Source organism: Nansenia antarctica (assembly GCF_963989245.1).
Source record: "Nansenia antarctica genome assembly, chromosome: 14".
Taxonomy (NCBI): Eukaryota; Metazoa; Chordata; class Actinopteri; order Argentiniformes; family Microstomatidae; genus Nansenia; species Nansenia antarctica.
Genome location: NC_137684.1, coordinates 2,029,562 through 2,044,062, shown reverse-complemented (window position 1 = coordinate 2,044,062; position 14,501 = coordinate 2,029,562). Strand labels below are relative to the sequence as shown.

The following is a 14,501-nucleotide window of genomic DNA, read 5'->3' as shown; positions in this document are numbered from 1 at the left end:
GTGTGTGTGTGTGTGTGTGTGTGTGTATGTGCGTGTGTCTGTGTATATATGGCTTGTGTGTCTTTATATATGTTATATATATATATGTTATATTTACAAATTGACTGCGCTATATAAGTCCAGTCCAATTATACAATGTGTGTGTGTGTGTGTGTGTGTGTGTGCGCGTGTGTGTGTGTGTGTGTGTGTGTATGTGTGTGTGTGTGCATGTGTGTGTGTGTATGGGTGTGTGTCTTGCTGTTTTTAATTGTTGATTGATGAGTATAGCCTATTTGGGGTATTTATGAACTGAGGTTAAGCATCCAGTTCTATAAATCTGCTTGATCTGTCTTTGTTTAGTGTTAGTTCCTTAGCGCTGTGGTAAAGTGCAGGGCTGTGAGTGCAGACGAAAGCTTCAGCTCTCTCTGAACAGGACAAGTGCAGACAGCGTCCACATTCCAGAGTCAGTGAAGTGACCTGCCTCAGAGAGGTTAACCAACCAGACAGCAAACACGCCTCGTCTGATGGACAGGGACATATTACTTTTCAAACTTTAGTTGAAAATGGTAAAGTGGACATGCATTCATGATGCTCTATGGGCCTCATTGTCTGACTAATATTATAATGTTGTTCATACAAGAATGACAGTTGGGAAAAGAGATGGCGGAGAAATGGCTGTGGATGTTAGTGCCGTGGAGAGGAGGCTGGAGCTGGTGTCATAAAGATGCTGGACAAGGTAGAGCTGCCAGGAGGTGGAACTGGGGCTACGCTCGATGGGAAGAGGTGTACTTTAGACGGTTATAAATGTTGCCTGGCTTTGAATATCCACATAGAGTACGCAGCTTACTGTACAGTTCAGTGTCTCCTCATTTGAAGATAAGCAGATGGTTTTGCTTTTGTAATGATTTCATTTGCAAACGTCGTTTCAATCAAGGACTGTCTGGAATTGTCAAGTATGTTGTTTGGTTCAAATGATTCAAACATAATGTCAATGCTAAGGTTTGACAGGCTTGCTTTTGCATGGCTACTGCATAATGTTAAACTACATCAGCAGTAATAAAATGTGCTTCTTGAGTATATACATATAGTATACTTTATATTGCTGAAATCCTAAAATATTGCCCATTGCCACAAAAAGTCCTGATTCAATTCTTGTTTGCTTGTAGAGGAGGAACGCCTTGTGAGAGCCAATGACAAGGACTACAATGACAGGTTTCTATATGCTGTAAGTGAACCACAAATCTTTTCCTGCCTTCAATTCGATTTGCGCTGTAAAGGGAACAAACCATAGTTACTCCAATGGTTACAACAGGAACACCATTGACTAGCTTCAATATGTTATATGTTTAAAACTCATATGTACTGTATATACAAAAGCAAACACAGTTGTCTTACTTGAGGCTGGATGTTTGCAGTGGGATCACAGTCATTTCTTGAAGGTAAGATTATATTGACCGTCTTGAATGTTCTTTCCCCAGGACAATCACATTAAGACCTCCAAGTACAACATCTTCACCTTCCTGCCCATCAACCTGTTTGAGCAGTTCCAGAGGGTGGCCAACGCATACTTCCTAGTGCTTCTGATCCTACAGGTAGTGTATACAGACCGTACGTTATTCATCCTATTACGACCATTATGTGTCTCTATACAGTCTTTATGATGAAAGCATATCAATGAAGTTCATGTAAGTTAAAGACTGTTGTGGAAGAAATGACATTTGTGTAGGGCTACTAAATGATAGAGTATTCTAGTCTTGTACAGCGCGTTGACACTGTTCCTCTTGTGTTTGTAGTTGATTCCAGAGATCTCCTCCCTGTCCTGGTTCACTACCATTGTGCCTTTGGTGTTCGTGCTGGTCATCACTGCAGTGAAAGATGCCACTGACGACTATGTAAGTGTACTGTCTCTAGTCGGGTCATTTGAATTACAACAGCTACAGTATCAGCTACTTTAGGGTTAAGGGGGAGGGCCGTCACCTCAAAAGGGGACAGAGCGTTTGAGGTGACGGCCCCAAAGCTTTGGAACGCCCCCCCCCCCTTGACCTGAGAGCCGCTCCTTCAGAACACATTTTAAGCGGCAACTTAAAACACGTCTGTTCAGACAGGCCAGCAGTCAATAGCCTTCTTATTGCTCCTGTTTATGTTCTGCTTATGTTGTCTCCTAAATAAAGTTTTACTTACTTACTTACCGTACTTACTTTGATACTTTGCTGCATATTACTTAAGCAATATCACACTCGAGGTCGTGTGTTATACTGAATATCAGCACGGCTGTGATTCGGTCATAGGTACGAGGCCGCAGGCCGAGTACCGAAGACAATCACAGCCGTGCTGATATTCAGTATAACACACAACCTCGAGTGTGATATTGCTTTTATACAACAGTTCTACAGCGCAATTTATTAGTTAACAGTAATAAGTGACAACAGATTATGATTTGTTTGTTTATTTAATCATTTATTTTGTCTCCGTCAAGAAAAAATAGTTCCTCAACGGGAAGCGAAGTTTCCCACAGAAGTGGGGAAAAAAACGTCAGATCAGATACATAAACGGGTTATTTTGATAAACTGGACACATTTTGTGAATATATATGGTTACTTTCTCGCCTGAAAACATATTAAAACTTCATAAAATGACATATTAACACTTGTAGAGCCAAATTACAGCTTTTAGCCAATGGCGGCCAAAATTGAGGATTTAAAAACGGAGGGTTTTGCTTTGCTTGCTGATTGGCTATAATGTTCTTCTTCTACGTTTTATGTGACAATGTCTTTGTAGTAACAACTTGCGCATTACTAAGTATTTACTAGCTAAGATTGACAAACGATTGGCGTGGTGCAACCGAAATTAGTAAACAACTAGTTTGAAACTAGCTAGTAACAACTAGGGGTTTAGTAACTACTAAATGCCTACATTTAGTAATGACTTACGCCAAATTGGTGCAACCCAGGCCAGAACACAAACTAGCATACTTTGTATCGTGGCTAGCTACTTTGTATCGTAATGTAGTCTAATTAACGGTCATTTAATAGAACACCTGTGCGGCGGAGTGATACGTATAGTTAAAAGTCCCAGTGCTGTTATACTATATATCGTAACTCATGGAATGCCTCTTGTCCAATCAAATTACTTGGTCGGAACTAACTGTTGTATAACTGTTCATAACGACTGTTAGCAGTGCATTACTAAATTACATCATCTGTATTTCAGTTCCGCCATAAAAGTGATCGACAGGTCAATAATCGGCAGTCTCAAGTACTCATCAGGGGCAAGTAAGTTGAAGTAGATCTTTGTTACAGTCCACATTTTGTCGTGTATAAATTGCATTATTGTGATGTAGAGTTCACTGAATAGAGGAAATGTTATGCTTTTGTGCTTGTCAAAATGGTGGAGTATTCAAGTATTCTATCTAATGTCATTGTCACCTTCATTCTGACCACTATGGGTGTTCTAAGAAGTCATGTGTTCTGTTTTAGTTTGCAGAATGAGAAATGGATGAATGTTCGTGTGGGAGATATCATCAAGCTGGAAAACAACCAGTTTGTTTCAGTGAGTGAATTGTTTATGTCAGATTCAAATAGAAAATACACACTTTTTTTGTAAACACACAGTATCACCAGTGACAATTAAAGAATTTGACTTTAAAAAGTAACTTACAGTAAAACAGTGTGGTTATTCTCAGGTGCTGATCTGGTCTCTCTCTGGTCTCTCTCTCTGGTCTCTCTCTGGTCTCTCTCTCTGGTCTCTCTCTGGTCTCTCTCTGGTCTCTCTCTCTGGTCTCTCTCTCTCTGGTCTCTCTCTGGTCTCTCTCTCTCTCTGGTCTCTCTCTCTGGTCCCTCTCTCTGGTCCCTCTCTCTGGTCTCTCTCTCTCTGGTCTCCACAGGCTGACATATTGCTCCTCTCCAGTAGCGAGCCCTATGGACTGTGCTATATTGAGACTGCTGAGCTGGATGGGTAAGGCACTTATGATACTGCATGTGTCTGCATAGCATTTGACTCTGTAAGGGCACACTGGCACCACAGCAGAAAGGATGAATCATTTATGCGACCTGGGTGATATAACACTAGTGATACATAGTGCTAAGTCGATTTTGGTGATAAATAAATTAGGTAAAGCGCTTGCTAATGGTTGCAGGTTCTCATAGACGGTGAATTGCTTTTGAACTGAACCAACGACGCTACGCTAATGAATCATCTCCCACCACGACCAGGGGCCAGAGTCTACTGTACCGCTGCCAGTGGAGGCTGGTGGAGGCAGAAATCGGAGGACGGGTATTGCATGGGATGGAATAAGGAATGGTATCAAACACATGTTCCATTCATTCCATTCCATGCATTACAATGAGCCCACCGTCCGATTTCTACCTCCACCAGCCTCCACTGACTCCTGCATGAATGTGTCCCATCAAATATAGAATTAATTTCAAGATTCTGGTCATCACTTTCAGAGCCCCCCATGGTCAGGCGCCTGCTTACATCTGTGACCTACTGCGTCCTTACAGCCCCAGTAGGTCTCTCAGGTCCTCTGACCAGGGTTTGTTGGTTGTCCCCCGTGCCCGACTGAAGACCAAGGGTGATAGAGCATTCCAAACCGTGGCCCCCAGGCTTTGGAATGCTCTCCCCTCGGATCTTAGATCAGCTGGCTCAGTCGAGGTTTTTAAAAAACAGCTAAAGACTGTCTTGTATAGACAGGCTTTTGGATAGCCCCAAGGGCCTGTCTTTCTGTGTCCTGTTGATGCTGTTGTACTGTTGTACACCTGTTGTCTGTTACTTGTTTTTATTTTCACTTGTTTCGCCTGTTTTAACCTGCTGTGGTTTTTGCTCTTTTATTATGTTTTATTGTGTTTTTTCCTTGTTATGTAAAGCACTTTGTGACCCTTGGTCTGGGAAAGGTGCTCTATAAATACATGTTACTTACTTACTTACTTTCTACCTTCACCAGCCTCCCCTGACTCCTGCATGAATGTGTCCCTGTTTCTACCTCCACCAGCCTCCCCTGACTCCTGCATGAATGTGTCCCTGTTTCTACCTCCACCAGCCTCCCCTGACTCCTACATGAATGTGTCCCTGTTTCTACCTCCACCAGCCTCCACTGACTCCTACATGAATGTGTCCCTGTTTCTCTGCACAGGGAGACCAATCTGAAGGTTCGCCAGGCCCTGACGGTGACAGCGGACTTGGGAGGAGATATCGCCAAGCTTGCTGACTTTGAAGGTAGAGATATTTCTTCCCTGTATTATGTTTTACCTCGATACCACATTGCCTCCCTCGACTTGTCTTCCTTGATGTTATGCTATTGTTGTCAGTTTGACCTTGGATAGGCAGCTTTGTGACAGACTCCCTGCATTTTTGTCAGATACTTGACCATCCATTTGGATGCAGCCCAATTTGACATAAGTAGAAGCGAAGGTTGCTGAGTGATGAGTGTGAGCTGTATGTATGACGATATTCTGTTACTGGCTTGGTTAATGGAGTCTCTTTGTTGAGCTGCTCTCTCCAGTGTAATTACTATTTATTGAAAGAGCTGCACTCAATAACCTTCACACTGGAGATCATTGTATGCACAGTATGTTTGCGTGTGTGTGTGTGTGTGTGTGTGTGTGTGTGTGTGTGTGTGTGTGTGTGTGTGTGTGTGCGTGCGTGCGTGTGTGTGAGTGATGTATTTGTGGCACTTGTATTGCACAGTTTGAGGTTATGATTTAATTAATTTGATATCTTTAGAGCTGGTCATATCACAGTTTCAGCTGCTTAGATGATGTCTTAGATGATGTCTTCAATTGCCTAGATCAGATTTTTTTTTTTGTGCTGCCTTATTTATAGATCTCTATAAGGCATTGTTAATCTGAGTGCAAAACACTGCCCACCTTCAAAACCACTCTCAAAAAACATTTACAGGAGGCTGCAATCCGTAACTGGACCCTCTAAATCAAAAATCAGATTAAAAGACCCGAACTACCCACTGTACATACTTTGTGTTTTGTCCCCCGCCCCCACCTGTGGTGTATGTCCCCACCTGTCCTACCCGCTGTACATACCTTATGTTTTGTTGTATTGTTCTTCCCATGATGGATGTGTGTTTATCTTGTAGATAGTAATAGGTATTTGTCTGTATTATCTTGTAGATAGTACTAGCTTTTTTGTCTGTCTTACATGTAACGATGAATTGAGAATCAAGGACCCCAATTGAAATAAGCCAGTGGCTTTCTTGGGTTTTTATCCTGTTAGTTGACCTTGTATGTAATATGTACTTTCATGTACCTACTTCTGCAAATCTTCTAATAAAGTTTTCAATCAATCAATCAATCAAATAATTTCATCTCCCTGGGAGAGTTCAAAGCTCTGATTAAGAATTGTGTGACAGAAGAGTGCAATTGCTACTCCTAAAATGGATTTTCTAATATGTATTTGTTATCCCTAGTCTGTGAGGTAAAGGTGTACCTGCACTGGTGTGCTTTCTTGGCCCGGTCTCCCTCCAAAAAGAGATTTTAATCTGAAGGGACCTCCTGGCACCTCACTGCTTGAACAATCAAAAAACACATTTTTGGAACATTTCAGTTGGTTTGTTTTGATGCCGCCCTCCCAGGCGGGGTATTTATTGAGAACTTCTTTGGTGAAGGATGTGATTTTTTCTCTTGATATATTGTGGTTGTATATGATGTATTGATTTCTGTATTTAACTGTGTTGTATTTGTGTATGCGTTGTTGTGTAATGGTATAGATATAGATGGTATAGATATAGATGGTATAGATATAGATGGTATAGATATAGTGGACAGACTGCACCTGAAAAGAGGCCTTGTGTTTTCCAGTGTGTTCTCCCCAGTATAAATAAAGGTTAAATAAACAAATAAATAAATGGTCATACCGATACATACAGTAGCAATTTAGTCATTGCTTTGAAACTGCACAGTAGTTGCAATTAGTAGGAGTTGAGCATTTTTGGTCGCAGCACAAATGAAGAAGGGCTGTATCTGTTGTGTGTCTGTGTTTTCTTTGTCAATTGCTTGTCGATTGATCCAACGTTTAAGTCTGGAGTAAACAGACGTCTCGCTGCTATTGTGTCTGAGCTGGGGTGACTGGTGTCCTGTGGTGAAGATTTGTCAATTGTGCTCCTCAGGGGAAGTTGTTTGTGAGCCGCCAAATAACAAACTGGACAAGTTCAAGGGAACACTCTGCTGGAGAGACGACAAGTACCCCCTGGACAACGACAAGATGCTGCTGAGGGGCTGTGTCCTCAGGAACACTGAGTGGTGCTTTGGAATGGTCATATTTGCTGGTATGTATGCTTTGGAATGGTCATGTTTGCTGGTATGTATGTATGCTGTGGAATGGTCATGTTTGCTGGTATGTATGTATGCTTTGGAATGGTCATATTTGCTGGTATGTATGTATGCTGTGGAATGGTCATGTTTGCTGGTATGTATGCTGTGGAATGGTCATGTTTGCTGGTATGTATGCTGTGGAATGGTCATGTTTGCTGGTATGTATGCTTTGGAATGGTCATGTTTGCTGGTATGTATGCTTTGGAATGGTCATGTTTGCTGGTATGTATGTATGCTGTGGAATGGTCATGTTTGCTGGTATGTATGTATGCTGTGGAATGGTCATATTTGCTGGTATGTATGTATGTATGCTTTGGAATGGTCATAGTTGCTGGTATGTATGTATGCTGTGGAATGGTCATAGTTGCTGGTATGTATGTATGCTGTGGAATGGTCATGTTTGCTGGTATGTATGTATGCTGTGGAATGGTCATATTTGCTGGTATGTATGTATGCTTTGGAATGGTCATGTTTGCTGGTATGTATGTATGCTGTAGAATGGTCATGTTTGCTGGTATGTATGTATGCTTTGGAATGGTCATAGTTGCTGGTATGTATGTATGCTGTGGAATGGTCATGTTTGCTGGTATGTATGTATGCTGTGGAATGGTCATGTTTGCTGGTATGTATGTATGCTGTGGAATGGTCATGTTTGCTGGTATGTATGTATGCTTTGGAATGGTCATGTTTGCTGGTATGTATGTATGCTTTGGAATGGTCATAGTTGCTGGTATGTATGTATGCTTTGGAATGGTCATAGTTGCTGGTATGTATGTATGCTTTGGAATGGTCATAGTTGCTGGTATGTATGTATGCTGTGGAATGGTCATGTTTGCTGGTATGTATGTATGCTGTGGAATGGTCATGTTTGCTGGTATGTATGTATGCTGTGGAATGGTCATGTTTGCTGGTATGTATGTATGCTTTGGAATGGTCATGTTTGCTGGTATGTATGTATGCTTTGGAATGGTCATAGTTGCTGGTATGTATGTATGCTGTGGAATGGTCATGTTTGCTGGTATGTATGTATGCTGTGGAATGGTCATGTTTGCTGGTATGTATGTATGCTGTGGAATGGTCATGTTTGCTGGTATGTATGTATGCTTTGGAATGGTCATGTTTGCTGGTATGTTTGTTCCCTGCTCTGTTTACATAGTCACCAGCATCCATGCAGTTAGACCTCCCTCTGAGTACAGTAGCTCATTCACACAGTAGATTCAATCCAAGGTGGCTGTGTTTCTTTTATTGCACCCTTTCAATAATTGTTCACCTGCCTCATTCAGGGCTGCAAACCAAACTGATGCAGAACTGTGGAAGGACTAAATTCAAAAGGACTAGTATTGACAAGCTGATGAACACTTTAGTTTTATGGGTGAGCACTTTTCTGCACTTTCTTGCATTTCATTGTTTCACGGTCAGCTACAAATCCTTCGTGTTTCTCCTGTGATGTTCTCACAAAATAAACTAGACTTTCTGATGAAGCAACTCTATTCTTAATTCATAATGTAGTCTAGACAGGGTATCCGCGGTGTCTTGAAAAGTATTAAAAGTTGATAAATCAATTTTGGGAAAATCAAGACCCTTAATAAGTATTAAAAAGTCTTATCACGATTTTATGAGGTCTTGAATTTTGTAGGTATTTTTCTGAATTAGACTCTGTCCAAAGAGTTTGAGTCCTAAAAACCTTTAGTAAAAGTTCGTGAATTTATTAGTTTTATTAAAAAACAAAGATGAACCGGAAATTCTGTTGTATGATAGTGGTCTAGTCCAGTGTTTCTCAACCCTCTCCTCGGGGCGCCCCAGCCGCTCCACATATTTGATCTGATCCACCACCAGCTCACCTGATTCAACTAATCAAGTACAAACCATAATTGCTTTGTACTTGATTAGTGGAATCAGGTGTGCTGGTGGTGGAACAGATCAAATATGTGGTGCGGCTGGGGCGCCCCGAGGAGAGGGTTGAGAAACACTGCGAACTCAAACTGTTAAGTTAAAGGTGTCACTGATGTAAACGGTTCAAAGTGGCGGTGAGGTCTGGAAAAATATTGACAAGGTCTTTAAAAAGTCTTAGAAAGGTATTGAAATTAACCTCAAGATTCCTGTATATACCCTGCTAGACTACCAATCAACTGATTTCTGTACAGGAAATGTACTTTGTGATATACATAGAATACTTACTTTTTGATCTCTGCTTTCAGATCTTCGTCTTTCTCATTTGCATGGGGGTTATTTTGGCCATTGGAAACACCATCTGGGAACGGAGGGTTGGCAGGAACTTCAGAGTGTATCTGCACTGTGATGAGCCTCTGAGCGACGTGGTGTTCTCTGGCTTCCTCACCTTCTGGTCTTACATCATCGTCCTCAACACCGTGGTGCCCATCTCTCTCTACGTCAGGTATGGACAGCAGCGACATTACCGGTTGAGAGAGGACGCTGGCGTTGCTTGTTCGCCGCTTCTCCGCCTGAAATCTAGGTGTAATTGCAGTATGCAGAGTAGATTGTCCTACAAAGACACTTAGAGTAATCTAAAAATGTATTCTTTTTCCTTACTACTCGATCTTTTCAGTTTGTAAAGCGTCTTTGAGTGTCTAGAAAAGCGCTATATAAGTATTATTATTATTATTATTATTATTATTATTATTATTACAGCGTAGCCTCTCACGATCAGGGGAGGCTGGTGAAGGTAGAAATCAGAAGACAGGCTTATTGTAATGCATGGAATGGAGTGAGGAATGGTATCAAACACACGCGTGTTTGCAACGCTTTGTTCTCTGGGTTATACACCAATGGTCTTACATTATTATCCTCAATACCGTCGTGCTGCATGGAATGGTATGTGTGTTTGATAGTATTCCTCATTCCATTCCATGCATTACAATGAGCCCGTCCTCCGATTTCCACCCCCACCAGCCTCCCCTGCTCATAAGATGTCATCAGATCATTGCATTTCCATTCAATCGTTTTCATTACAGTAGAGTTGAACGGTGAGGAGTACTCAGTCTTCAAAATTGCTCCCAGTGAGCGGGCCAGCACCTTGCATGGCAGCTTGCCGCCATTGGTGTGTGAATGTGTGTGTGAATAGATGAATGAGAGGCCGTTGTAAAGTGCTTTGGGGCAGCTTTGGAGCAGCAAAAAAGGCGCTATATAAGTGCAGTCCCTTTACCATTTACCATTTACTCTTCTGTTGGAAGTGTGGAGGTTCTTCGCCTGGGCCACAGTTACTTCATCAACTGGGACAGGAAGATGTACTACCGCCTGAAGGACACTCCAGCCGAGGCTCGCACCACCACTCTGAACGAGGAGCTCGGCCAGGTGGAGTTCATCTTCTCGGACAAGACCGGCACCCTCACCCAGAACATCATGGTCTTCAAGAAGTGCTCCATCAAGGGGAAGACCTACGGTACGCATCAAAGGGTTTAGATTTGAGAAGTGGTCTCAGGTGGTCTAGTGTGTTTAATACGAACGTTTTTCACCTCTCTTTCCTCAGGTGATGTCTATGATGAATTCGGCCTTAAAGTGGAAATTACAGAGGTACAAAACAAGTGTGAATAAGGAAGGGGATAGCAAGGATAACTACTGTATCTGCAGTACATTACATTACAGTACAGTACATTAAAAGGATTAAAAAATATATTTAAAAATAAGATGATTAACAAGTATAAAACAGAGGTTTAAATATAGTTTTTTTATATTTAAAAAAAAAAAATTGTTGACATGCGTAAGTGACATTTTGTTTATAAAAGTTTCAATGTTTTGATTATGCATTCATGGGGGGACATGCATACATGTAACAAGGGTAGGCGCAATAAGCCACGGCTTCAGCCTACACCTTTTTGGTCCTGATGTTATAAATTGTGACTATGTACATTTTCTTATATCTGTATTGTGAATTGTATAGGGGACCAAAATAAACATTCTCAATCAATCAATCAAAAATACTGCGTTTTGTTGTAATGTCTCACACAATACTACACTATACTACATAAACCTCCCTGTCTTCTGGTCCTTACGCTTCAAGAGAACGGCCTGTGTGGACTTCTCCTTCAACCCTCTGTGTGACCAGACCTTCAGGTTCCACGACACTACCCTGGTGGAAGCCGTCCAGCTGGAGGAGCCCTCGGTGCAGGAGTTCTTCAGACTGCTGGCCCTGTGTCACACGGTCATGCCGGAGGAGAAAAGTGAAGGTAGGGGTGCTTAGATGGCGTAGCGGGTTAAGCGCTGAGCATGTAACCGCAGGGTCCCCGGTTCGATTCCGGCCGGGGACATGTCCTGCATGTCATCCATCCTTCCTGTCTCAATCTTCACTGTAACTGTCAATAAAAATGAAAAATATGAGTGGGACTGCCCCACTCAGAAAAAATAACAAAAAAAAAAAAAAGTGAAGGTAGATTAGATCTTGTAAAAATGACATGACCTAAAAAAAAAGATTGTACGTTTGTTGTGTAAGGACGTGATTTATTACCATGTGCTTCACCTAGCCAGAGAATCCATGTATACTTAGAAGGGCTGCGATCTACCTCAATCTTCATTAATCTTCTCTTGCTGTTTCTCAGTCCTCCCAGATAAGAGGTGATTCATGCTCGCTGTAATCCAACATTGATTCACCCTATGGTAGATAGAGCTCAGGGGAGGCTGGTGAACACAGGCATCAGGGGATGGGGCTCATTGTAAATGCATGGAATGGAATGAACGGAACACGTGTTTGAGAACATTCCTCATTCTATCTATTCCATGCATTCCAATGAGCCTATCCTCTGATACTGTATCTGTGTCCACTGGCCTCCCTTTGGTAGAGAGCTAGATAAACGCACAGCAGACATCTATCTTATGATGGTCTAGTGATGTTGTGGCTTTCTGCTTTCTGGTTTTATCTCCACGAAGGGGACCTGGTGTATCAGGCCCAGTCACCTGACGAGGGAGCCTTGGTGACCGCCGCACGGAACTTCGGCTTTGTGTTCCGAGCCAGGACTCCGGAGACCATCACGCTGTACGAGATGGGGGTGGCGGTGACCTACCGGCTCCTGGCCATCCTGGACTTCAACAACGTGCGCAAGAGAATGAGTGTCATTGGTTAGGGGATTCCCTTTTTAACAGAGCAAAGCTCTCATCTGCTCTCTCCAAAACATTAGCATCGTTTTGAAACGTCGCTTTTTGCGTCATGATCCGAATTATTTGCTGAATATGATTTATTTTCCGATATTCGACATACACATCAGGATAAGATGCACGTCTACTAAATTGTATAGATGATATTAATATTAATGTTGCTATGAGGTTTATGAGTGCTGTGTAACCGTACCTGAACCTCCAGACGAGGTGTACTGCACTTGTATAACACAGGATGCCTTTAGGATTCACTGCAGTCTTTGATCAATAGTTTTCGATCTGTTGAATCTGAAAATGCCAATGCTGTGAAAGTCACTTAAAGGTAATGAGTTATATCTCTTAAAGGTAATGAGTGTTATCTGCTTGTGTTTCCCAGTGAGAGATCCACAGGGGCAGATTAAGCTGTACTCTAAAGGAGCAGACACGGTTATCTTCGACCTGCTGGACCCGTCCAATGAAGACCTCATGAGTACTACCTCAGAACATCTAGATGTAGGTCCTATTGTTTAGAAAAATATACTAAAGAAAATACTAAAGGAAAAGGAAGGAGGTTTATGGCCTTCCGTCATGAAATAGACTCATCTAACATCTAACATCTAACGTCTCTAACTGTGATATATTTAGACACTCGCAGTACTGGTAAATCTCCATCATCCCCGATGATTACACTCTGCAGTGGTGTTTTGTTTTCAAATGCATTTGTATAATTATGTACTTTAAGCCTTGTACATTGTGTGCTGTTTATATTTTTTTTTCATTTGCATGGAAATTGCCAAGAGAAAAAGTAATGTCCTCGTTATTGTGTCAGTTGTATTGTCATGTTTCCAGCTCATGCAATACGGCATTATGTTGTTGTGACACCCCCGTGTCTAAAAACAGCCGGTGGTCTGTTGATGGCTCTGACATCTCATGAATTATTGAATATTCACATCACAGTGAATCATAGACAACATCATAGACAATACAGCTTTATAACGGTCACTGACTGGCGATCAACCTTTGACTGCAAACATTTTTTATATTCATGGTGTTATTCAATTGTCAGGTGCAGTTAAGTGCTAGACCTTTATGCCAATGCCTCATCACAATGTAAAATGCAAAAAATAAAATAATAATAATAATAATAATAATAATCGGCCACAGCCTACATTGTTCCTCCTATACCTGTGTAACTCTGTAATTTCTCGAGTAACAACATTGTAACTTGCTGTTACATCAATCATTTATTTTTAAATTACATAGCAACGGAGATGAGCTACACCACTGATACCTTGATCTTCTTATGACTAAGTGTAATATCATGTTTATACAATGCTGCTGTTACACTTGTGTTACTACACAGGTGTGGGGACAGCTTCATGGGAAGTGTTACCTGGTACCCACACAAATAACTATTATTTATCTTTGTTGCAGGAGTTTGCTGGAGAAGGACTAAGAACGTTAGCTCTGGCCTACAAACACTTGGATGAAGATGTGTTTGAAGTGTGGATGAAGAAGCTTCTCTTCGCCAGCACCGTCATGGAGAACAGAGACGACTGCGTTGCTGTTCTCTATGAGGAGATAGAGCAGGGTCTGATGGTAAGACTGTTCTCTATGAGGAGGTAGAAGGTCTGATGGTGAGACTGTTCTCTATGAGGAGATAGAGAAGGTCTGATGGTGAGACTGTTCTCTATGAGGAGATAGAAGGTCTGATGGTGAGACTGTTCTCTATGAGGAGATAGAAGGTCTGATGGTAAGACTGTTCTCTATGAGGAGGTAGAAGGTCTGATGGTGAGACTGTTCTCTATGAGGAGATAGAGAAGGTCTGATGGTGAGACTGTTCTCTATGAGGAGATAGAAGGTCTGATGGTAAGACTGTTCTCTATGAGGAGATAGAAGGTCTGATGGTGAGACTGTTCTCTATGAGGAGGTAGAAGGTCTGATGGTAAGACTGTTCTCTATGAGGAGACAGAGAAGGTCTGGTGGTGAGACTGTTCTCTATGAGGAGATAGAAGGTCTGATGGTGAGACTGTTCTCTATGAGGAGGTAGAAGGTCTGATGGTGAGACTGTTCTCTATGAGGAGATAGAGAAGGTCTGATGGTGAGACTGTTCTC

The 14,501-nt window shown here is 41.8% G+C and overlaps 1 protein-coding gene across 1 annotated transcript in view; it reads left to right on the top strand.

The window, feature by feature from the left end:
- Positions 1 to 14,501, top strand: part of atp8b4 (ATPase phospholipid transporting 8B4) — a 37,869-nt gene that overhangs the window by 4,391 nt on the left and 18,977 nt on the right. Inside the window, exons 3-19 of the mRNA XM_080545251.1 lie at positions 620 to 715; positions 1,146 to 1,204; positions 1,458 to 1,571; positions 1,773 to 1,871; positions 3,190 to 3,251; positions 3,456 to 3,528; positions 3,863 to 3,933; positions 5,111 to 5,193; positions 7,097 to 7,255; positions 8,585 to 8,673; positions 9,500 to 9,696; positions 10,493 to 10,701; positions 10,789 to 10,832; positions 11,320 to 11,485; positions 12,183 to 12,371; positions 12,784 to 12,899; positions 13,821 to 13,985. Coding sequence (XP_080401377.1) covers positions 640 to 715; positions 1,146 to 1,204; positions 1,458 to 1,571; positions 1,773 to 1,871; positions 3,190 to 3,251; positions 3,456 to 3,528; positions 3,863 to 3,933; positions 5,111 to 5,193; positions 7,097 to 7,255; positions 8,585 to 8,673; positions 9,500 to 9,696; positions 10,493 to 10,701; positions 10,789 to 10,832; positions 11,320 to 11,485; positions 12,183 to 12,371; positions 12,784 to 12,899; positions 13,821 to 13,985 — 1,971 coding nt within the window. The 5' untranslated portion in view covers positions 620 to 639. The remainder of the gene's footprint in view (positions 1 to 619; positions 716 to 1,145; positions 1,205 to 1,457; positions 1,572 to 1,772; positions 1,872 to 3,189; positions 3,252 to 3,455; positions 3,529 to 3,862; positions 3,934 to 5,110; positions 5,194 to 7,096; positions 7,256 to 8,584; positions 8,674 to 9,499; positions 9,697 to 10,492; positions 10,702 to 10,788; positions 10,833 to 11,319; positions 11,486 to 12,182; positions 12,372 to 12,783; positions 12,900 to 13,820; positions 13,986 to 14,501) is intronic.